The sequence below is a fragment of the Marmota monax genome, unplaced genomic scaffold (genome assembly GCF_021218885.2).
Source record: "Marmota monax isolate L192 unplaced genomic scaffold, Marmota_monax_Labrador192_F-V1.1 WCK01_AAM20220418_F8-fsc00092, whole genome shotgun sequence".
NCBI lineage: Eukaryota > Metazoa > Chordata > Mammalia > Rodentia > Sciuridae > Marmota > Marmota monax.
In genome coordinates this window covers 2,941,347-2,966,340 of record NW_026692583.1, presented here as the reverse complement: position 1 = coordinate 2,966,340, position 24,994 = coordinate 2,941,347, and the positions used below count along the sequence as shown (strand labels likewise).

At 47.3% G+C, this 24,994-nt stretch overlaps 1 protein-coding gene across 14 annotated transcripts in view; it reads right to left on the bottom strand.

The window, feature by feature from the left end:
* Positions 1-24,994, bottom strand: part of LOC124093606 (anaphase-promoting complex subunit 5) — a 94,483-nt gene that overhangs the window by 32,915 nt on the left and 36,574 nt on the right. For 11 of the 14 annotated variants that reach the window (XM_058579865.1, XM_058579863.1, XM_058579856.1 and 8 more), the window contains one exon: positions 17,079-17,148. In XM_058579865.1, coding sequence (XP_058435848.1) covers positions 17,079-17,148 — 70 coding nt within the window. Of the gene's footprint in view, positions 1-12,823; positions 12,932-17,078; positions 17,149-21,608; positions 21,936-22,572; positions 22,736-24,994 lie in introns of those variants that run through there. The other 3 variants (XM_046446137.2, XM_046446138.2, XM_046446140.1) reach the window with 2 other exon arrangements.

Below are 24,994 nucleotides of genomic sequence, written 5' to 3'. Positions count from 1 at the left end.
ACAACCTTGCGCATGCAGAAAATGATGTAAACACAACGTGATATTGGCAGTGTGGTTTGAAATGACCACCCCCGGCAAACAAAATGAGGTACATCTATCCTGGGAGAAAAGCGTGCATTTTAAGATAGGTGGTTCTATATATCTTGTGTGAATTAGTGCCAAGACACTGTTACAGGGAAAAACCAAAGCACTGGTGGCTACTGCTGGCCCAGGAGGAAAGGTCCACACGCATGTCTAGGATGGCACATGCACTGTGGATTTCTGGAAAAATACACAAGAAGACAGTAACAGGGGTTCCAAGGAGAAATAACTGTTTTGAGGGCAGGGGTACAGTGGGAGGGAATGGCTTTTCACCATCTTTTGTGCCACAAGCATACACTCAATATTAAAAAATGTATTTTTATTGTTATTTTTTGGTACCAGGGATTGAACCCAGGGGCACTCAGCCATTGAGCCATATCCCCAACCCTTGTTTTTGTATTTTATTTAGAGACAGGGTCTCACTGAGTTGCTTAGGACCTCGAGAAGTTGAGGTTGGCTTTCAACTCGCGATCCTCTTGCCTCAGCCTCCTGAGCCACTGGGATTACAGACATGCACCACCGTGCCCAGCTCAAAAAACAAAAAAAAAATTTTGGGGGGGGTGCTGGGGATTGAACTCATGGCCTTGTGCAGGTGGGGCAAGCACTCTACCAACTGAGCTACATCCCCAGCCCTCAAAATTGTATTTTTAAAAGAAATCATCTCCACAGCCCCCACTGTTATGGCTCTGCATATCCTTTTTATGATCCGTCCAGAAGAGGAAAGCAGGGCCCTGGAGTCATACAGCTTGGGATCCTCCTTCTGGTTCACCTTAGCCTCTGGCAACTTCAGTTGTCTTATCTCCAAAATGGGCACCCACCACTGGTCAGAAGCTTCACACAAGCCAGACACTTTGAACCGCTCCTGGCATAGGGTCAGATGCTCGAAAGCTGTTCTCTCAGCTGTACCTGCTGAGCGCCTACTACCCTCTGGGCTGTGGTTGCATGTTCCTGTGATGTACCTAAGGACCTGGAGAGCCCCCTGCTCCTGTGTGTGCTCCCCAACCCCGGCAGTGTGGTCCTTCCTCTACCCTCCCAGAGCCGCCTCCGAAAGGCCACCAGCATTCCTGAAAAGAAGACAGCCTGGCAGCGCCTGGGAAAGTCAATGGAGAATTTTTTTCCTTGCCAACAGAAAAACAATTGCTTATCGATCTCCACTCCAGACCAAGGACAGAGAGCCAACCGCCCGTCTCCCTGGCAAGCCAGCATCTGGCCTGGGCCTCCCTCGTGGCCTTTGACGTAGCCTCAGCCTTCAAGGGCTGGAGGAGGGAGAAGTGCCAGCTCACACCTGGGTCAGGGGTCACCATGCTGGAGGGACAGGGGTGTCCAGGCCTCAGGACCCTGGCCTCAGGCACTCACAGGAGACATGTCCAGATGAGACAGCTCCAGCCCCACAAGGTCTATGCCAGTGTTAATGGCTTGGGGGTCACAGATCCTATGAGGATCTGATAAAAGCAGGCACGGTGGCACACGCCTGAAATTCCAGCTGCTTAGGAGGAGGGCCAGGAGGATTTCGAGTTCAAAGCCAGCCTCAGCAACTTAGCAAGATCCTAAGCAACTCAGTGAGACCCTGCCTCTAAATAAAATATAAAAAAGGGCTGGAGATGTGGCTCAGTGGTTGAGGGCCCGGAGTTCAATCCCTGGTACAAAAAAAAAAAAAGAAAGAATCTGACAAAAGCTACCAACACTTTCCTCAGCAGAAAAATGTCATACAAAATGACAATAGTGGGCTGAGGCTGGGGCTCCGTGGAGCGCTCACCTAACATGTGTGAGGCATTGGGTTAAATTCTCAACACCACATATAAATAAATGAATAAAATAAAATCCATCAACATCTAAAAAAATACTGAGATGCCTGTCAAAACATACTTATTACAAAAATGTCAGGACTGAATGTCAATAAAATAAAAGAACTGGAAATTCTTTAAAAAAAAAAAAAAGACAATAGCATGAAAACACAATGGTGACATCACGCTGCTGAGCACACACGGGATCAGGCACAGGGCTGACTGCTCTGTCTGGTCAGGTAACGCTCACAGGATGTTACCTCGGCAAGGGACCAACAGCAAACAGAGTGTTTGATTTCAGGGGGTCCAGGGTTAAGAAGTCCATTCTGCAAAACTGTGTGGGTGTGACAAAATGCTGAGTCCTCACTGCTGTGCCTCCAGTCCCTCCCTGGTCCTTCCCCCAGGAAATCCAAACGAGCCCAGCTCGGAAGGCCTCCCCATGACACTCAGTGTGAGCCGCCAGACCCTTGCTACAGCAGATGGACCGGACCCCAGCCTGGACGAGAATGTTCCTTCCTCTGCCAGGAAGCCAAGTGGCACAAGCCTCCAGGAAATGCTTTCCCACCTCCTGGGGGCTGCTCCCACCCTGTGCCTGCTGCCCTCCAACCGCAGGGCTCCAGGGCAGAGCTCCCGGAGCTGCAGCACAGCAAGAAGCTGGTGGTAGGTTGGGGAGGAGACCCCACCCCAAGGGCACCTTGCTCAGGATCCCTAGGTCCCCTCGTCCCAGGTACTACAGGACAACCAAGAATTCAAAACAAGCCGGGCATGGTCCTGCTTGCCTATAATCCCAGCAGCCTGGGAGGCAAAAGGATCTCAAGTTCAAAACCAGCCTCAGCAAAAGAGAGACACTAAGCAACTCAGTGAGACCCTATCTCTAAATAAATAGAGTGCCCCTGAGATCAATCCCCAGTATCAAAAGAATTCCAAATAGATTCAAGGATCCTGCCAAGGCCAAGGATGACACTCTCCTTTGAGATAACAGGCTCAGCCAGCCATATCTTCTCTCATCTGAAGAAACTGAGGCCCAAAGAGATCCTAAAAGAAATTTGCTCATTAATTTGTGGGATTTGTTTTCGATCTTGGTTGGTTTGTTTTCCAGTACTGTGGATTGAACCCAGGGCCTCATGCATGCTAAACAAGTGCTCCACCAAGAAGGTCCATCCCCAGCCCTTTTTATTTTTTTATTTTGAGGAAGGGCCTGGCTAACTTGCCCAGGCAGGCCTTGAACTTGCGACCCTCCTGCTTTAGCCTCCTGAGTTGCTGGCATTACTGATGTGCTCCATGCCCAGGTCATTTGTTCTTTAACAAGTCATTTTGGAGGACATACTCTGTGCCAGGAAAACCAACAGAAGTAGTTTCTGCCCTACAGAGACAACAGCCTCTGAAGTAGACAAGCATTTTAAAGAAGGAACACCCGTGATTCCATGAACACACCCTGGGGGAATGCCCGGGGCAGGGCAAGGGGCCCAGGGCAGTGTTTCAGGAAGCAGGGGAGGGAAGGCCTTTCCTGGGGAAACCAGCAGCCCCACAGGCAGAGCAGGTGCCGAGGGGGCAGAACTTGGTCCAGGCAGAGGAAACAGCTTGAATAGGCCCCATAGCCAGAGAGAGGTGGGAGAGTGGAGGGACCCGAAAGGGGTCCAGTGGGGCTGGACAGGAGCCCAGGAGCAGAGCCAGAGAGGACAGGGAGGCTGGCAGGGCCAGAGCTCATAGGAAGCTGAGGAGGAGAGCAGAGGGGCAGTCAGGCAGAGCCACAGCCACCTCTCAGACCTTGCCATCAGGTGACTGTGTCCCCCAGAAAAGATATGCTGGAGCTGGAGCCCTCGGTCCCTCAAAATGTGGCCTTACAGGGAGGCAGGTATTTACAAAGGCATTTAAGTAAAAATGGGGGCCTCTGGGTGAGCCCTAAGCTAACAGGACCCAGGTACTCAGGAAAAAGGGGAAATGTGGACAAAAGACGGGGGTGGGGGAATGCTTCTGCAGGACAAGATGCCGGAGACCAACAGCACCCACCAGAAGCAGGACAAGGGAGGACAGGACCCTCCCTCACATCCCCGTGAAGGGACAAACTCAGCTGCCGCTCAGACCTCTGCCTTCCAGCCTCCAGCACGGGAGACAGTGCACTGCTGCTGCTTAAGCCATCCGGGCCTCGGACTCTGTGTAGCAGCCCCGGGACAGCACCCAGCACCCAACCTGCCCGGGGAGCCAAGAAGCTAGCTGCCTCCGCAGGGAGACTCGAGCCTGAGAAGCTCGGCCATGTCAGCTCGGGCAGTGGTGGAATATTCCAGGTTCTGCACCCTGGTTCAGAGTCTTATCAGATCCAGTGACAAGGGCTCATGCACCTTCTCTCCTTGAAACACATTTGTTTTTTGGTACCAGAGATTGAACTCTGGAGCACTCAACCACTGAGCCACATCCCCAGCCCTATTTTGTATTTTACTTAGAGACAGGGTCTCAACTGAGTTGCTTAGTGCCTCGCAGTTGCTGAGGCTGGCTTTGAATCTGCGATCCTCCTGTGTCAGCCAGTTTAGTTGCAGGGATCACAGGCCTGTACCATGGCACCTGGCTCCTTAAAACACTTTTGAGTTGAGGGGCACCGAAACTCACAGTGCCCAAAGACAAAGGTCTTCCCACATGAGACAGCAGGAAAGAGATCTCTGGCTTTTGAGTGCACAGACCCATCACGGTTCCTAGAGCACAAATAATGCAAATGGTGACTCTCAAGTGACATCTGGCTACTGATATGTTTTGCTTGGCATGCACCATGTTTAAAACTATTGGATTGAGAAGGCCAACATTCCAGAGCTAGGAGATTTCAGATAAAAATCAGAATTTCCAGAATCTAAGGCTAGAAATGTAGCTCAATGGTAGAGCGCTTGCCTGGCACACATGAGGCCTTGGGTTGGATTCCCAGCACTGCTAAAAAAAAAAAAAAAAAAAGGAGCAAAACAAAATTTCCAAAATCTCTAAAAGCATCAGACACTCTGATAGTAATAGGCTGGGTCCCAGCTCTTGGCAGCTTTGGCCAGAGAAACACTCACCAGAGAGTCACAGAACTTACATCCCCCAGTACCCCACCCCAATGTCAGGCTGCAGGCCACGCCCTGTGCCCTTTCCTTATCCTAGGTCCCATGACCTTCCTTACAGGTTTCTGAGTCTGCAGCCCCTGCTTTGAGGGTCACTGGATGACAATGTTACAAGGGCATGTCTCCATGGTCACCTGCCCCAAACATCTCATTTTGCCGATGAGAAAATGGAGGCTTGTGATGATTTACTAATTTGTCTAAAGTCACACGATGGTTCCAGGCAGAGTAAAATTGCTCTGAGTTTTGTTTAGTTTTGTTTTGAGGTGCAGGGACTTGAACCCGGGGCATCGGGCATTCGAGCCAAGTGCTCAAGCAGTGAGCTACTCCTCTGTCCTGATCTAATTTCTCAGGAAAGGACTAAACATTACAGGGACAGTCTGGGGATGGCCACATATTGTACCCTGAATAAATCTCAGGCTGGGTCAGAATCCCCAACCAAGGGGAACACGTGGCCCACACCTCTATCTTCCTGGGACCTCAGCTTGTGTCCAAAGGGGGAAAAAGCAAAGGTGTCCTGCCTCAACAGCTCGGAGAAGGAACGCACAGGAAGAGGCAGAGACTCCCAAGTAACTGGAGAGAGCGTGGCTTTGTCTCTTGTCTATTGCTGAACTCCAGGGCCTAGAACTTTCTAGGACACCATTGGCATTTGATAAATATTAGCTGGAAGTTATCGTATATTTCATCTGTCCCAAGGCCACTCAGAAGGTCAGAAGTGCTCTTAGCTGGCGTAGAGTCTACATTCCAGTAGTCTGAGAATAGCAGCCCCATTTATGTCTGGGGACCCATCCCTCCATATGAGAAGTGGCCTGTGGAGCTGACCCCACCACCAGCTTCAGGATTCACACATGACTCAACCCTGGCCAGTCTGGCACCAGCTCTGGTCAAGCGATTGAATCAAGATTATATATGTGATCCAACTCAAATCTATTGGGTCTTATTCTGGGATTTTGGGGGGAAGTGTTGAAAAGAATGTCCCTCTTTCTACAGTAACCAGGGGATGGGGAAACTCTGCCTCAGAATGAAGTCAACAGGGAGAAAAGAGAGGCAATAGATGGAGAAGAACTGATTTGGCACAGACATGCCTGAAGCCATATATCCCAGGAGTTTTTAACTGCCTGAGCCAATATATTCCCATTTTTGCTTAAGCCTATTTATGATTAGCTTTCTGTCATGAACCAAGTTCTTTTTTTTTTTTCCCTGTTACCAGGGATTGAGCCAAGAGGCGTTTAACCACCGAGCCTCATTCCCAGTCTTTTTTAAAATTTTATTTAGAGACAGGGTCTTGCTACGTTGCTTAGGGCCTTGCTATGTGGCTTAGGGCCTTGCTAAATTGCTGAGACTGGCTTTGAACTTGCCATCCTCCCGCCTCAGCCTTCCAAGCCACTGGGATTACAGGCATGCGCAACGGCACCCAGCAGAAACCAAAGATCTTGACCTACAAGTGACAGAGTTGATTGACAGAAAAGCTTCTTCACTAAGCTTCCTGCAGATATTCAGTTCCTTACATCCTAAGCCCCTCTTTAGGCCAAACTGCTAGGCATAAGTAAGTTCCTTGGCAACCCAGGGACAACCTTCATCTTGACAGGCAGAAGCTAATACTTTCCAAGACTTTTTTTTTTTTTAATCTTAAAGAAAAAAGAATCAAGGTTGTAAAGGGAAGGGCTGATAAAGAAAATGAGGGAAAGGAACTGGCTAACACGCTCAACACTAGACCCCGAGGTCATGGCAGCACGGCATGCCACGGCTGTAGATGTAGTTATGGCTGAACCTGGTGGCTGCTTGGGGCTGTTCTAAGCCTCTATCACTGTAACCTTCTGAGAGTTAGGCACTGCTATGATCCCTGTTCACCAGTGAGGAAGCTGAAGCACAGAGAGGCTGAGTGACTAGCCCATGATCGCCCAGCTAATGTCTCCAGAGGGTACAGGTGTGCTCGATCACTAACCAGAAGCCAAGAAAGAACTTCAGCAGGTATCAAGTCAAACCTCCTCAACTGGGTTTAATTTATATTAAAACAAGTTTGGGCTTTTTAAATCTTTAATCCCACCACGCTAACTTAGCTCTCTTCATCTCTTCAAACCTTTGTCCAGATGCATCCCTTGTTAGGAGACCAAACAAGTGGCATGCAGGTGATCTCACACCCTTGCCTCCCTGTGTCTCAAGAGCCTTCACGCACTCACACAGCTCCTGCAATCGATGAACCAAAGGCCAAGAACCAAAGGCCAAGAAGGGACTCTGAGACCTGAAAAGGGGAGGCCACCTGGCCAATGCACTGGGCAGGCCCAGGGCTAGGCCCAACAACAACCAGGGGTACTGACCCTGCAGCCCAGTGCAACTAAGGACACTTGATTTGGTCTATAATTAAGTATCATTAGAAGAAGGGGCCAGTCTGAGTCAGGCATCAAAAGCTAGGTGTACACAGGTGGCCCAGCCTTGACGATCCAGGACGTAGGACTGAGTGGCTAAGTATGGGAAGGGAGAGGCAGTGGCAGGAGGGGCCCTTCCCATGCCTTCCACTTCTCCCACAGAATTCCTCCCTGTCTTCCAAGGAACCCAAGGAAGCAGCAGAGAAACAAATGGAATTTCAATTTGTAATGGAAAGAAAAAGACTTCCTCTCTAACATTCTGCAACCTGGCAAATCAGAGACAGAGGGGGCCAGCCTGGAGCCCACGGGCATCCGTGCCTTGCCCACCCACAGGCCCTCTCCCTCTCCTTCCCTGCCTTTCGGGAGTGAAGCTTAATCTAGATCCTTCCCTCCCTGCCTCCAGCACAAACTACCCCAGCAGAGAGGGCAAGGAGGGCCCCTGGAACCAGATCTGCAGGGCCGACTCCGTCCCCCACACCTAGAACTGGAGGCCAGAGAAAACGTCTGGGAGGAACCTAAGTAAATTCTCTACCCAATGAACCTTGAAAACAATACCCCAGGTTTGTTTGTTTTGTTTTAATATGGTACTGGGAATTGAACTCAGGGATGCTCTACCACATCTCCAGTCCTTTTTATTTTTTATTTTGAGAAAGGGTCTCCGGCTAAATTGCTTAGGGCTTTGCTAAATGGCTCCGGCTGGCCTTGAATTTACAATCCTCCTGTCTCAGCCTCCAGGGCTGAGATTACAGGCAGGTGTCACCAGGCTGGGCGCCCAATGCACTTTCAAAAGCTCAAAGGGGAATGTGCTCCCCTTCTTGCCCCCCACACCTAACCCCCTTTAAACTCCTCCAACAGAAGTGTGTCTCACACACTACCCACTAAGCCCTCCCCCATGGGCTCAGTTCCTACCACCTGCCAGAGACAAGGGGGCAGAGGGGTAAGATCTTGGCCCCTGCTCCACCACCCCCATTTCCTTAAGGGACCATCCATCTCCTTTCCAGGTTGGAATTAGCATTTTTATCTCTGCAACTGCCATCTCTCAACTATTTACAGAAGCCACCAGGATAAAAGAGGCAACATAAAAATAGCGGCTTCCAGGATGAGGTGGGGGTGGGGGCACCACAGAATCTTCTAAGTTTCTTTCTCTCCTTGTCCAAAGGGAAAAGAGGTTTTTCTTTTCCAAAGGGCTCCCCAACAATTCACAGACCACTAACCTGGAAGCTCCTTGGGGCCAGGGACCAAGTCCCAGTGTGCCTCAGTTCCCCAGGGCAGAATTTGGTCACCAGACCCCCCAAATAGAGGCAATTGACTGAATGATCATGGATCATCATCAAGGTTCCAGAGCCAGGGCTGCAGAGAGGCAGCACCCTGCCCTGCCTGCCCCTGTCACTTCCTGGGCTCTGTTTAGTCTTGCAAAATATAAGCCACTCCAAAAAACCAACCCAAACAAAACTCTGGCTTTTTTTCACTGCTTAAAATGTTTCGTAATTGGGAAAAAAAAAAATCAGCAACAACAAACACGACTAAAACCAAAAACAGTGGTGGCTAAGATGATCCCTTCCCGATTTTGATCACTGACATCCAGGCAGGGAACCAGGGGCCTGGGGGCTTCCCAAGTCTCAGCGCTCGCCTCAGTTTAAAGAAGGCTTTTTGGGCTGGGATTGTGGCTCAGCAGTAGAGCGCTCGCCTAGCACAGGCGAGACCAGGGTTCAATTCTCAGCACCACATAAAAATAAAGGCATTGTGTTGTGTCCATCTAAAAAAAAAAGATTTTAAAAAAATAAAGAAAGGATTTTTGTCATTATCGAGGCCCATCAGGGAGGAAAGAAAAATAATAATCTAAAACCTTATTTTTTTTTTTTGCAAAAAAAAATTATATATATATAGCAAAATGATGTAAAGATGGTCCCCATGCTTACCTCCTGGCTCCACCCGAGAGAAAAGGACATGATCTACCAGCATAAGAAGCCCAGGCACCTGAGAGCTCAGGATGGGAAGAGGTGTCAGCAAATTACACAGATCCCAGGGGACCTTGGGCCTGTAGAGTAGCCCTTCTCTAGAAAAGTGCCCAGCACACAGAGACCACTACGCAAAGCCATGGTCCCCCTTCTCTCCGGGACCCCTTCCCATCTTCACAGGAGGCCAGAGGAGCAGCCTGGCCTCCATGGTGTGGTCCCAGGGCTTCCATGGTGTGCCTCCCAGCACCACCACCTGGGAAGACCCGGGACATTCCACACCTGGCCACAGCTTCTGGCACTGGCCATCTGGTGAGGTTTTCTCTACTTTGAGTTGTTACTTCTCTGGAAGAAGTTTCTCGAAATACAGACCCACAAAATCACCGAAGGAATCACCAGGACGGAGTGAAATCTGAGTGTCCTGAGAAGGCGCACCTGAGGACTCAGGGGGCCGAGGGCTGGAGGGGACTGGGTTCTCATGGACAGTCACCAAGTACAACAAGTTATATGATCCACTGTGTGAAAAATTCAGAACAACCAAATCCTAAAGACAGAACATGGGTCGGTGGGGGCCAGGGCGGGGCTGGGGCAGGGGCACTGGGAACAGGAAGGGGCTGCTCTACAGTACAGGGTTTTCTTTGGGGATGATGAAAATGTTCTGAAACTACACAGGTTGATGGTGGCCTGGCACCATGAATGTCTTAAAGTGCCACTTGATTGTTCACTTTAAAATGGTTAGATTTATGCTACAGGAATTTTTCCTTTACTTTAAAAGAAAGAGCCGGGGATGTAGGTCAGTGGAAAGAGCATGGCTTAATGGGAGTGAGGCCCTGGGTCCAATCCCTGGCAGGAGGGGGAGGGGAGGAGAAGGAGAGGGGGAGGGGGAGGAGAAGGAGAGGGGGGAGGGGGAGGAGAAGGAGAGGGGGAGGGGGAGGGGAGGGAGGGGGAGGGGGAGGGGAGGGAGGGGGAGGAGAGGGAGGGGGAGGGGAGGGGACGGGCAGATGCCATTTCCCAACTTCCAAGAAAATCCTGGGGTGAAGGTCACTGCAGCGCTGAGCTGCCCCCTGAACCCACCTCCAGCTTCTCTAACCCGCCCAAAGGCGAGCAGCCACGGAAGGAAAAACATCTGAGGAAAAGAGGCTCTGACTCAAAGGAAAATCTGAAATAGCATTTGCCCCAAATCCCCTGGATGGCAAGAGGAAATGAGATCCACATGCTTCCCCTAGCCGCCAGGAGGAGGCGTGTTGGGGAGGGAAGAGGGTGGCAGGTGACCCTGAGCAAGTGACTCAGCCTCTCTGAACAGGGTGACTCTAGGGCCCATGTTAAAATTTGAGCTAAAATGCCATGAACTCAGGCTTGCCTGCCCCACCTGGCGTGGCCGTTCCCACTGCAAGTTGCCTGGGCAGCTCCTTCCTCATCCAGGCTGAGGTCCCCAAGTTCTACTCTGAACCAATCTCCACTTTCCAGTCCATTCTTCCAGATTCAGTACACATGACACCTCCCTCAGGGAGCCTGCCCAGATTCACACCCACCAGAAGAAATTTCTCCAGGACTCCCAGGGCCCCTGCTCGGCCAGCCCAGTCCCCCAGCACTTCTTGTTTGTGGTTTCTCAACCGTGGAACTACTGCCATTTAGAGCTGGGGCACTGATCTGCTTAGCGGACAGTTGGAATCCCCACTTGCTGCCTACCAAAAGCCAGGAGTGCTTGGCAACGTTCTGACAACCAGAGGTCCCCCACACTCCCAGATGCTCACCAGGAGGGTGGCACCTCTCCCCTGATTTGAACTACTGCATAATTATTAGCGAATATATTTGGCTATCAGCCCATTAACAACCTGGAGGCAAAGACAAGCCTGAGGCCATGGGCATCACCACGGGGCCTGCTTAGATCTGGGTCCTCACCTGCTGCTTGGTAAACAAGTCTGGCCTACTCACATCCAGGAAGTCTTGTAAAAGCCTCTGCTCTAGAATAGGTGGTAATCTTGATATACCTGCATTGGCTGTGTGACCCTGGGAAAGTTAATTAACCTCTCTTTGTAAGCCTCAATTTACTCATCTCTACAATGGGAATAAAAATTCCTGCCTTGAAGGATTTGGGTAGTCAATACATGAGATAATGCAGGCAGCATGTAGCATAGGATCTCGCACAGAGCAAGAACTCAGTAAATGCTCATTATTAGGAGTGAGCGTGTAGCTTGGTGGTACAGTGCAAGCTTAGCTTGCTCCAATCCCTGAGTTCAATCCCCAGCACTGAGAGAAAAAGTTATTAACATTACTATTATCCTAGGTGGGAGCTCACCAAATGAAGTTATTAATCTGGAAGGAGGGTCTGGGATTCACCTAAAAGCTGTTTATATGGTATGCATTCTATTCATTCTGAAATTGCAGGTTTTGGTTTTAATTTGTGGTGTCAGGGATAGAACTCTGGGCCTCCTGCCTGCTCGGCAAGCACTCTACCTCTGAGCCACATCTCCAGCCCCTGCCCCTTCCAAGGAACAAAGGAGCTTCAGGGACAGACACCCTCCCCTCTCTTCTCTGGGGACAGAGCCAGGGGAGGAAGAGTAATGGCAGCACAGACCCAGGGCACCTGAAGTTTCTGCTCTAGGACTAGCCAGGCCGAAGAAGGCAAAAGTTGCCTGTAGGCAGGTGAGCACAGCTTGTCCCATTCCAGGCCAGTCTGCCCCTCATGATATTGGCACTGACATGCCCCTACCCAGGCTCCATCCAGGAGGGGCCCAGGTGCCACCTCTCAGCACCAAGTGAGCACAGCCACAGCTGTGAAAACACCCCACTTCCCAAACCCGGCAGGCAGCGGGTAAGGAAAGCCAGAAAACGCTGCACCCGAAAAGGCTGCACCCGGGTGCAGAGCCCGGCTGGGCCCGGCGCCCCGGACCAGGAGGGTGCCGGGGTGGGCGCTTCTCCGCATTCACAGTATGCTGCAGCTCGGAGGTAAATTTAGGTCAAAAGGACCAATTCGACCCGTGAGGTACCGGCTGGGGTGGGGATGGTCAAAGAGCGCACTGAAGAGCAGCAAAGGTCCCCCGGGACCCCACCACGCCTGTCTCTCGTTCTGCCACCTGGCGCCCAAGTCACCAGGGCCTGGGTTGCCCACGAGACCTGTGAGACCTGCGGGCTGCGGGGGTGGGGATGCTGCAGGTCCGCTGGCCCCCTCCCGCGCAGGGCCGGGTGTCCCCACCTGTCAACGAGAGGCGGGGGCCTAGGCCGCCCCCACGACCCCCGACAGCCCCGGCCCGGTGACCTCAGCACCAAACTCCCGGACTGCCCCTGCCACCGGGACGGGCGCGGCCCAGACAGAGGCCACCGAGGCCCCGGCCTCTCCGAAGACGCTGGGAAAGGGGCGCGGGGGTCCGCATCCCTCCACGTGGCGGGGCGAGGGGCGGCGCACGTGCGGTCCCCTCGGTGCCGGGCACCCGGGACCGGCCTCCCGCTTTGTCTAAATCCGGGCGGTGGTCCCCGCCGCGGGAGGACGAGGGCGTCCGGGGCTGCGGCGGCGGCGGCGTCCCCCGCCCGGCCCGGCCCCCCCCTCGCCCGCTCACCTGGGCTCCGCGCCGCCGCCTCCCGCGCTCAGCGCCCCCGGCTGGGCTCCGCTCGGCGCGGCTTGCTCGGCGTAGCGGCGCGCTCCTCTCCGCGGCCCGGGCGGGCGGGGCGGGGCGGGGGCGGAGGAGCCGCCCGGCCTGTGCGCGGGCGCGGCGCTGCCTCGGGCTGCGAGCCGATTGGCCGCGGCCGCTGGAGTCCTGCGGGGGCCGCGCGCCCGCCGCTGGGCCACGCGCGGGGAGCGGAGGGGAGGGCCGAGGCGGAGGGGAGCGGAGCGAAGGGAGGCCCTCAGCGGAACCGGCCGGTGGCGCCGCGGGAGCGCGGAGAGGCCAGCCCGGCGCTCGGGCGCGCGGCGCTGCTACCTTGCCCCCGCCCGCAGCGCGCACCTGCCCGGGTCGCCCCTCCGAGGCCGAGGCCCCCAGGGCCAGCGGGGTGCGCTCCCAGCGCTCTCTTTGTTCAGCCAAGCGCCCGGACCGCAGGGCGGCGGCCAAGTGTCAGGAAGTTTCCCCAGCCCGCGGGGAGACCCAGGGTCCTGCCCTGCGGCCCGGCACTAGGCCCGGGCGACGGATGCGGCCCGGGTTTCGGGGCCCACCCATTGGGGAAGCCCCGTTCTGCAGCCGCCTCAGCCCACCAGTGCTCCCAGGCCGGCCCTAAAGGCTGAGGGACGTTCTCTCCTAATCCCCCTCCACCCGGATGCACCAACTCCAGGCAACCGTCGAAGTCCTGGTTTTTCCACGAGACTATTTAGAAATGATTGTGAAACACATTCTCTTCCCATCCACTCTCCCCTTTGTGGTGCCCGACTTTGCTGGAACCTTTAAATGTGTTTAGTCTCCCAGCTAGGTAACAGCAGGGCCAGGAGAAGACAGCGGGTGGGACTTCGTGGGATCCCTGGCCCGCTGGCCTTGGGAGATCTGGCAACCCTGACGATCCTGCCGAACAGCCGAAAGGGAAATCTAGAATTGGGTTCAAGCAGGGCGCAGTGGCACACGCCTGTAATCCCAGCGGCTCGGGAGGCTGAGGTAGGAGGATTGTGGGTTCAAAACCAGCCTCAGCAAAGGCGAGGCGCCAAGCAACTTGGTGACCCCCTGTTTTTTCTAAATAAAATAATAAGTAAAATACAAAATAGGGCTGGGGATGTGGCTCAGTGGTTGAGTGCTCCAGAGTTCAATTCCCGGTACAGAAAAAAAAAAAAAATTGAGTTCAGAGGAGAGTCAAGCACAAACTAAAGGTTCAATGCTCTCTTGACAAGTGGATGGATTTCCAGACCCCTTCTGCTAAGCTTCTCTGGTATTTCTAGGCTGCACAGACACAAAAAAATTCCAAAGAGATGACAAAGATTCCAACAAGCCTTCCAATGAGATGACCACCTCTTCTGATGCACTTGGTAAGAGCAAAAACCTGGCCACAACCTCCTGAATGTGAATTCTAAGGAATGAATAAACTTCTTACAGTCATTTGGTGGCATACTACAGTTAAAAGGAGTGTGTTAGACTTATCTGTGCCAACAGGAAGAGAGCACACACACACACAAAATGTTGAGTACAAGAGCAAACTACAGAATACAGTATGATGTCATGGCTAGGTGGCCTGTGCCTGTAATCCCAGAGGCTCCGGAGGGTGAGGCAGGAGAATCACGAGTTCAAAGCCAGCCTCAGCAAAAGCACGGCCCTAAGCAACTCAGTGGGACCCTGTCTCTAAATAAAATACAAAATAGGGCTGGGAAAGTGGCTCAATGGTGGAGTGCCCCTGAGTTCAATCCCCAGTACCCCCCCCCCCAAAAAAAAATACGGTATGATGCACAATTTATGTATATATTTTTTAAACCCACACTGTGTTGTTTACGTACGCATGCTTACATACAAGATTTTTTTGAAAGACAAAAGGAATGAATATTAAATTCATGACAGTCTGCCACAAAGAAGGAAGTACAGGACTGGGGTTGTCATTTTAGACTCTTATGCAGAAGGCTCTGGATTTGATCCCCAGCACCAAAAAAAAAAAAAAGGTGGCAGGGGGACAGAGAATGGGACAGGGAGTGTGAGGAACATTGTGAAGTTTCATTCCTTTTATTTATAAATGCATATGAAACAAATGACAAAATATTACCAACAATCAGTTCTGAATGGTGAATGCATAATTCTGTATTTTTATTTTATTTTATTTTTTTTTGGTACTGGAGATTGAGCCCAGGATGCTTAATCATTGAGCCACATCCTTAGCCCTTTTTATTTTATTTAGAGACAGGGTCTCACTAAGTTGCTTAGGGCCTCCCTAAGCTGCTGAGGCTGGCTTTGAACTTGAGATCCCCCTGCTCAGCCTCCTGAGCTTCTGGGATTACAGGCATGTGCCACTATGCCCAGCTTACTTTTCAGGAGACAGGGCCTCAAATTTGAGGTGTTCCTGCCTCAGCTCCTAAGTCGCTGGAATGACAGGTGAGCACAACCACAACTGGCCATATGTGTGTGTGTGTGTGTGTGTGTGTGTATGTATGATTTTTTCCCCAAAAAGTATGTGTTAGGGCTGGTGGGGAATTCCAACCCTTGGAACATTTATAACTCTAAGGTAGAGATCAGCAAACCCTTTTCTGTAAAGAGCAGTTAGGAAGCATTTCAGGCTTGTAGGCCATACACTATCCAAGAAAATGGCTCAACTAACAGCCACAGATAGTGGTACATGAAGAGGTATAATGGGTCCCAATAAAGCTTTATTTATAAATGCTGAAAGTTAAATTTTACGTAATTTTCACATCATAAAATATTACTATTTGGGAAAGAAAAAAAGTAAAAAAATTACTGTTTTGGTTTTCAACCATTTAAAATGTAAAAACCATTATTAGCTGGTCTTTAAAAAAAAAAATGAGTAGTGTGCCAGATTTGGACCATGGGCAAGAAATACTTTGGCAACCATACTTAACCAAAATAGATTTTGGTGTTTTTTCCTGTTATTTGTTAAAATATGCAATTCCATGTACTTACATTATGTTACTAAATGTCCTATGTTTCATTTCAACACTGTAGCTAATAGACAAGAATATATCTGTATAAACTTAAAAACCAAGTAAGAAAGGATAAAAAGTGCAGGTAAAAATTTAAACCCGAGTCCAAGATTCACTTCCTCTTGGAAGTTTCCTGAAATGTTATGACCCAGGCCCTCCTTGACTTCTCTGTCTCTCTGATCTACTGAGTTAAAGACTGTACCATTTATTTAATGCTCAGCTACCATCTTGATTCTTTTCTTCTTGACTTGCTTTTTTGTTTCTTTGTAGTGCTGGGGATGGAACCCAGGGCCTCTGCATGCTAGGCAAGTGTACTACCACTGAGCTGCACCTCCAGTCTCACTCGGGGTTCTGACTTGCCAATAGAGCTATAAAAATCTGGCATCTAGGCAGGTACAATACCCAAAACATTTGTTTGCTCTCAACATTGTGATTGAAAGGTGTGATTTGGGAGTCAGACGGACTCAGTTCAAATCCCAGATCCATTAGTTACCAGCTCTGTGAGTTTGGGCAAGTGAGATGATCTCTCCCAGGTTGGTTTCATCTGCTGTCAAATGGGGATAATAATAGTACCTAGCTCACAGGCTTGGCGTGGGGTTTAAATACCAATAATGTGTGTAAAGATATTAGCTCAGGGCCTAGCACATAAGTGCTCAATGCTGCTATTAATATACTTAGCACAGGGCTAAAAATCCCATCAATTTATGTGCCTTTTTTATTAAAGTGAATTAGAACAAAGTACAGAACATCATAATTGCCTGTCATTGACATTGAGCCCCTCTTAGGATAGGAATCATCCCACACAAAGAAACCATTTTCTTCTTAGAGATAGGATCATAAAAATTAGCTTTGCTTTTTGGGTCTCCCCCTCCAAAAATACCAGAAAATCCTATTCTAAGCAAACAGATCTTGTTGTCCTGACAACATAGATTGTCAAGAAAATAAGTAAACAAAGCTTCTGAATGCTATTTTTTAAAGAAAACTTGAACAATACAGGGAGGAGGCAGAAATGTAAGACTTGAAAATTGTCTTGCCCACTAGAATGGCATCATGATCTCCTGTCCAGGCTTTGTCCTTCCTTCCTGTGCTCTTCTGTGTTCTACCTCCCTGGCCTTGAACATCCAGAACCAATCCCAGCAACTCAGGAGGCTGAGATGGAAGGATTGCAAATTCAAGGCCAGCTTCAACAATTTAGCAAGATTGTCTTAAAATTAAAAAGTCTTGTGCTGGGGATGTGGCTCAAGCGGTAGCGGGCTCACCTGGCATGCCTGCGGCCCGGGTTCGATCCTCAGCACCACATATAAACAAAGACGTTGTGTCCGCCGAAAACTAAAAAAAAATAAATAAATATTTTTAAAAAAAGATTCTCTCTCTCTCTCTCCCCCTCCTCTCTTTAAAAAAAAAAAAAATTAAAGAGGCTTGGGCTGGGATTGTGGCTCAGTGGTAGAGCGCTCGCCTAGTACAGGCAGGACCCGGGTTCAATCCTCAGCACCACATAAAAATAAAGGCGTTGTGTGGTGTCCATCTATACCTAAAAAAATATATATATTAAAAAAAAATTAAAGAGCTCAGTGGTAGAGCACTTGCCTAGCATATGTGAGGCACTAGGTTCAATTCTCAGCACTGCATTTAAATAAATAAATTAAAGTCCATTAACAAATATAAAAAATATTTAAGGGCGGGGGCTAGAGATGTAGCTCAGTGGTAAAGCATCCCTGGGTTCAATCCTCAGTACCAAAACAAAATGAAAATACCCAAAATGTCAGGGCATTCAAACACTCAAAACAAGTATAAATATCCCAGACATTTAGGTGATTGTAAAGGCAGCCCAGTGGTGAAAGAGGATAGCCTGTGGAGCCTCTAATAACTACAACATGATCTTCATTCTGGTCCCTACCCCTAAGAGGGCTGGGACAGGCTATACTTCCAGTGCTGTTTCCTCACCTGTAAAATGGGGATGGGGACGGCATTGAGTTTACAAGCATTAAAGATGGTATGTGTGAAAATATTTAACATTTTCTGGGTCACATTGGGTACTAGATAAATGATATTAGATGTTCAACAAACTGAAAAAGAATGTTCAGAGAAACTGTTTAGTACTTTTTAAAACTTGAGGAGAAGGCAGCTCCAGGATTAGATGACACACCAAGTAGGTCAGAATCCCAACTCTTTGAGCCACTGGTTCACAGCTTGAGCAAGTGTCTTAACCTCCTTATGCCCAGGTTCTTTATCAATGGAATTAAATGCTGTTGCCCACCTCTTAGGTTTGTGTTCATATGGGAAAAGAAAATTTGCAAATATTAGCTATTGTCATCTACCTCAGGACCAGAAAATCTCAACACCAAACCTATTGGGTAGAGTTCCCACCATGCCCTTTGGGTCAGAAAACCTTTTTCTCCTCTTTTGAGGACATATTCTGAAGGTCTCTGGTATAGACCCAAATGCCTACTGGCTAATAAGCTTCAACCAAGCCCTTTTCCCCTTTAACCAGATGATCAATTCCTACACTCCTCCATTAACCCATCCATAATTATACCATACCATTATATAATTACTCTCTTCTCCCACCAAATGTTCCACCAGAAAAAAAGCTAGTTAGGGGCTGGTTTTGTGGCTCAGTGGTAGAGCACTTGCCTAGCATGCATGAGGCACTGGGGTTTGATCCCAGGCACCACATTAAAAAACACTAATAAAATAAAAGATATTGTGTCCATCTACAATTTTTAAAAAAATGCTGGTTAGCTGTCCACCCAGAAAGTTCTGCATTCTGAGGTCACTTTGATATTTCCACTTTCTATTCAACCCACTATTCCCTCCTGAAGATAGGCTCCGGCCAACAGATCTGTCGACAGCAGGAAACCACAGACCAACTCTGTTAGCTTTGGATTTGAGATTTGCGTCCAGGCCAAGATGAACATGGAGCCAGCTGAAAACATGGATAGTTTGTGGGTGCCAGCCATTTGGAGCTCTGTGCTCTTAAGGGCGTCAATACTTGGCTTAAGACTGTTGCCATTTTGAAATTATTTTGTGTGGGTTTGTGTGTGTGCATGCCATATATGAGAACTTTTTTTTTTTTTTGGTACCAGAGATTGAACCTGGAGTGCTTAACTACTGAGCTACTTCCCCAGCCCATTTTGAGTCAGGGTCTTCACTAAATTGCTGAGGTTAGTTCTGAATTTGTGATCCTGCTGCCTCAGCCTCCCAAGTTGCTGGGATTTATAGGTATATGCCACCACACCTGACTCTGAAATTCTCATTTTTTGTGGGGCAGGGGGTACCAGGGAACTCAGGGGCACTAAACCACTGAACCATATCCTCAGCCCTATTTTGTATTTATTCAGAGACAGGGGTTCACTGAGTTGCTTAGCACTTTGCTTTTTTTTTTTTTTTTTTAGTTATAGATGGACATAATACCTTTCATTTTATTTATTTATTTATTTTTAATGTGCTGCTGAAGATAGAACCCAGAGCGAGCACTCTACCACTGAGCCACGATCCCAGCCCAGCTCCTTGCTTTTGCTAAAGCTGGCTTTGAAATCACAATCCTCCTGTCTCAGCCTCCCGAGCCACTGGGATTACAGGTGTGTGCCACTGTACCTGGCCAAGAAATTCTCATTTTTAACAGAGGCTTCACATTTTTATTTCCTTTGTTCCTCACAAATTCCACAGTTGGTCCTGGTTGGGTTTGGTGATTTCTGGTATTTGATACCTGTGGGATCAGCTAACAACCTGATTCCATTTCTTGGACCTCATTCTGCAGAGGCAGAGTGGTTACAGCCATTTCTTGGATTGGATCTTACTTAAAATGCATTGATCAAAAATAACATCATGGGGGCTAGGGTTGTGGCTTAGTGGTGGAACACTTGCGTTGCATGTGTGAGGCACTGGGTTTGATCCTCAGCAACACATAAAAATAAAGGTACTGTGTTCATCTATAACTAAAAAATTATTTTAAAAACATAACATCATAGGTCTAGGTGGTATAGCTCAGTAGTAGAGCTCTTGCTTAGCACATGAGAGGCCCTGGGTTCCACCCCTAGCAACTCCATATCCCTCCAAAAGACACCAGATGAGAAAAAACATTTGAAACAATATAAAAAGAACTATCACTAATAGTAGTTATGTCCTAGAATACTTATTCCTATATAGCCTTTAATGTTTTAATTTTTATCACCTACAAACATATAACTTCCAAATAAATGTAAAGAAATATTTTAAACATCAACACACCAAATTAATGTTTCTACCTCCACACTAAATGTTTCCGGAGCAGAAGTCTTTTGGCCAGAAAACATTCTAATAGATGCGAGTTTTTTTTTTCACTACTTCAGAAAGAGCTCTGGAGAGAAACTGTTTCTCATTAGAAACTTTAAATTTAACTGAAAAAGAGGCAAGGACAAAGCTGCAAATTTTGGTTGGTTGTTCGTTGCTTTATCAGGGCTGTATGGGCATAGCTGCAGCCTTGGACTTGAAATACAGGCATTTTTCTGTTCATACTCAATAGGAAATTCATGAACAGACAGCACTAACTGGCCCTGCTCGACTATAGGGATTAATTGTAAATTATGCACACCGTATGTTTGGTGAGAATATCTACACACATCTGAGCTTTGAACCCTTTCTCAATTTATAATCACCTTTTCATGAATTCCTAGACTTATCAAAAACCCCTTATTTATATAGTTAAATATAGAAGAAAAAGCATACCCATACAAAAGGTATTTAAAAAAGCTAACCCCTAAGAAATGGTTGAAATAGGATCCTTATCATTGGTCTAAAAACCAATTGGGGGGGCAGGGTACCAGGGATTGAACTCAGGGACACTTGACCATTTGGTCACATCCTCAGGCCTATTTTGTATTTTATTTAGAGACAGGACCTCACTGAATTGCTTAGTGCCTCGCTGTTGCTGAGGTTGGCTTTGAACTCATGATCCTCCTGCCTCAGCCCCCCAAGCTGCTGGGATTTCATGCATGCCACGCCCACCTTAAAAAACAATTTTTTGAAAGTCATTTTTTTTTTTTTGACAGTGGTGGGGATGACATCTAGGGCATCCTGCATGCTAGGTAAGAGCTACACCCTTAACTTCCTGTCTTTATTAATCTCCGGGGTGGACATGTGCTTATGAGCACATGTGAACCATCAGGCCCACTCAGGCCAACTAAAGGAGAAGGAAAATCCGTTCATTTGCCCTTAACCCTCCTACCAAACATGCATGTGGAAACACTTTATATGCTGCATAAAATTTCCTTCCTCTCAGAAGGAAATCCAAGCCTCATGAAAACCATTGGGGAGACCTGCCCACTCCCCAAGTAGCTCCTCTCTGTTCACATGTGGTAAACAGATTTATATATATATAAAGATACATTTAGGGCTGGGTGTGGTGGAACATCCCTGTGATCCCAGTGGCTTAGGAGGCTGAGACAGGAGGATCTCAAATTGAAAGCCAGCTTAGCAATGTCGAGGTGCTAAGCAACTGAGTGAGACCTTGTTTCTAAATAAAAAATACAAAAAATAGGGCTGGGAATGTGGTTCAATCCCCAGTAGCCAAAAAAAAAAAAAAAAAAAAAAAAAAGATGCACTGTGCATCTTTGATCCTCAGCAACACATAAAAATAAACAAAATTTACTGGCAATTCTGCCCAGAGAGAACCTTATCACAGACACCTGAGCTAATTGGTTGGCAAATCAGCTGTTACATAACAAAAAGTTGGTGTCCTTTGCTACCAAAAGGAAATAAAAGGGGGAACAAAACAAATACATACTTTCTAGCAATCAAAAAAGACCAACTGATCAGAACATAGTTTATTAACAAGACAGGGTGTCATGGATACACCATTGATATGGTGGGTGGAGCACAAAGTCTGTCTTAAACTCTGGCCATAGGCCAGTAGAGATGTGTTCTCTAGAGATGGTTTATCAAAGGCACCCCGTGGGAGGGCAATTCCTGATGCAGCTGTCGGAAGAGCATCGCACACCGGTTCCTCTCCTGTGTCTTCCCCAGGGTGTGGTACAGTCTAGCCTGGAAGTAAACGACGTCCCTAATTCGCTCTTTGCAGTCAACTTTTGCAAAATAGTTCTTGGCTTCGTTGAGGTTCTCGATGGCGGACTCCAGAGCTGATAGAGAGTGGGTAAAAGGTCATACACATTTACTCAATATTTTTCTTTTCTTTCCTTTTTTTTGGTACTAGGGTTCACCCAGGGGCACTTTACCATTGAGTCACATCCCCAGCCCTTTTTATTTTTTGAGATAAGGTCTTGCTAAGTTGCTTAGGGCCTTGCTAAATTGCCAAGGCTAGCTTTAAACCTGTGATCCTCCAACCTCAGCCTGGGATTATAGGCATGTGCCACCCCATGCCCGCTTGGTAAAGTATTTTTAAAAAATATTTTTAGTTGTAGATGGACGCCATACATTTTATCTATTTATTTATGTGGTGCTGAGGCTCAAACCCAGTTACTCACATGTGCAAGGCAAGCACTCCACCACTGAGCTACAACCCCAGCCCTCCTTGGTAAGGTTTTAAAACAGATTTTAAGCCTTGGAGGTTAAAATCACCACTCATTTGCCCCTAACCCTCCTACTAAACATGCAGGTGAAAGCACTTTAAAATGCTGTATAAAATTTTAAGGAAATATTTGTGAATACTCAGAACTTACTGTCCCCATTTTAATGTCTTTTCCTCTTCTGAGTCCTAAATTTTAAAAGCTTTCATGAAAATCAGCAATGCCTAACAATCTTTGCACAGTTTCCTACCTTCTGCTTTCTTTGGTGGATCATAGGAAGCTGCTGAAGCCACCTGGCACTTGGCTACTAAGAACATGGCACGGCCTTTGTCCAAGATAGCCCCATCAGCCAGGATGGGCTCAATGGCCATGTGGAGGAGGGTTAAGGCTTGTTCTGGGATTCCAAGGATGAGCTGAAAAAGAAACACCATGGCACTGTACACACCACGCCCACCATGCTGCTGGGAAGAGTGGTTTCTGGCCGTCCTCATGACACTCTAGCTTATTTTCTCCCTGACATATACTGCATTATGGCAGGCACCACACTCCTGCAGTAGGGAGTAGTTACTAACATGTGGAAAAGTTCTGTCTTTACAAAGCTTCAGAATTGATATCCTTTAGATTGGTGATTCTGAGAGTTTGAACTCTATGAATTACTGGGAGGAAAATAACAACTAAGAAAATCTAACTCAAAAAGTGTAGAGTGAAAGAATGGCAAGGGAATTAAAATAATGAACTAGAAAATAGAAAACATCTATTTAATACAAAAGAACGCAATAATGAAGGAACTGTGGTTCAAAGAAGGTATGATATATAGAAACACATAGCAAATTAAAAGCAAGTCCTTTATTTACATTCAATGACACTGAGTGACAATGAATATAAATGGATTAAATGAATTAAAAAATTCACAGAATTGATTTTAAAAATTATCCAACTATATGCTGTATATAAGAGACTCACTTTAAATTAAAAGGCACAAATAGGTTGAAAGTAAAATGACAGAAAAATATTCAATGCAAACAGTAACCAAAATAGAACTAAGTGTCTATATTAATAATCAAGCAAAATAACCTAGTTCAAAAACTGCTATAAGAGAAAAAGAAGGCCATTATATGCTCATGAAAGGATCAATTTATCAAGATATAACTGTAAACATATATACACTACAAAGTCTGAACATATACAAAATCTAAAAATAGGCAGAACCGGAGGTAGAAATAGACAATTCAACAATAAAAGCTAAAGAGAGCTGGGTATGGTGGCGCACACCTATAATCCCATCTGCTCAGGAGGCTCATGAGTTCAAAACCAGCCTTAGCAACAGCGAGGCACAAAGCAAATCAGTGAGACCCTGTCTCTTAAAAAAAAAAAAAAAAAAGCTCAGAGTGTGCAATATCTCACTTTTCAATAAAATAGTAGATAGAAGATCAGTAAGGAACCAGACGACCTAAACAGACATCTATCAAGCACATCATCAATGATATCAGAATACAAATTCTCAAGTACATATGTAATATTTTCCAGGAGAGACCATATGTTAGGCTACAAAATAACAGTAAATCCCCTCCACACACACACACTTTTTGATACCAGGGATTGAACTCAGGGGCACTCAACCACTGAGCCACATCCACAGCCCTATTTTGTATTTTATTTAGAGACAGGGTCTCACAGAGTCGCTTAGGGCCTCACCATTGCTGAGACTGGCTTTGAATTTGCGATCCTACTGTCTTAGCCTCCAGAGCTGTTGGGATTACAGGTGTGCGCCACTGTGGCTGGCACCCCAACATTCCCCTCCTTTCTTTAAATATTTTTATTAGTTGTTCATGGACCTTTATTTTATTTACTTATTTATATGCAGTGCTGAGAATCGAACCCAGTGCCTCGCACATGCTAGACAAGCCCTCTACCACTGAGCCAAAACCCAAGCCCCCAACCTTTTTTTGTGTGTGGTGCTAGGACTAAACCTAGGGCTTCACTCACACCACAGAAAAACAACTCAGCAAACTTAAAAAAAGAATGGAATGATGAAACGACTACATGAAATGAAATTAGAAATTAACAACAGGAGGAAATTAAAAAATACCTGGAAATTAAACATACCCTTAAATAACCAAAGGAAAAATCACAAGACAAATTAGAAAATGCTCTGAGACATATAAATACACAACTTAACAAACAACTTTTGAAATTTATGAGGTAAAAATTCATGGGATGCAGTTCTCAGGGAAATTTTTAACTGTAAAGGCACACATTGCAAAACAAAGATCAAGAAAGATCTCAAATCAACAAGCTAATCTTCCACTTTAAGAAACTAGCAGGAGTAGAGCAAATTAAACTCACAGCTAATAGAGGCAAGGAAATAATGATGTTAGTGGAGACAAAATAGAGAATTAAAAAGCAAGTGAGAATCAATAAAAGTTCGTCCTTCAAAGAGATTAGCAAAATCAACAAACTGAGTCAGATTGACCAAGAAAAAGAAGGCACTGGAATTGATCCTTAGCACCACATAAAAAACAAACAAACAAATAAAAGATTTACAATGGAGCTTTTAAAAAAAGGGAGGGGTTTCCACCTTTTGGGTCCCTTTCTTCCTCTCGGGGGAAGTCTTTTACTTCTACTTCCACTCTTTTACTTCCACTCTAACAACAACAACAAAAAAGATATCT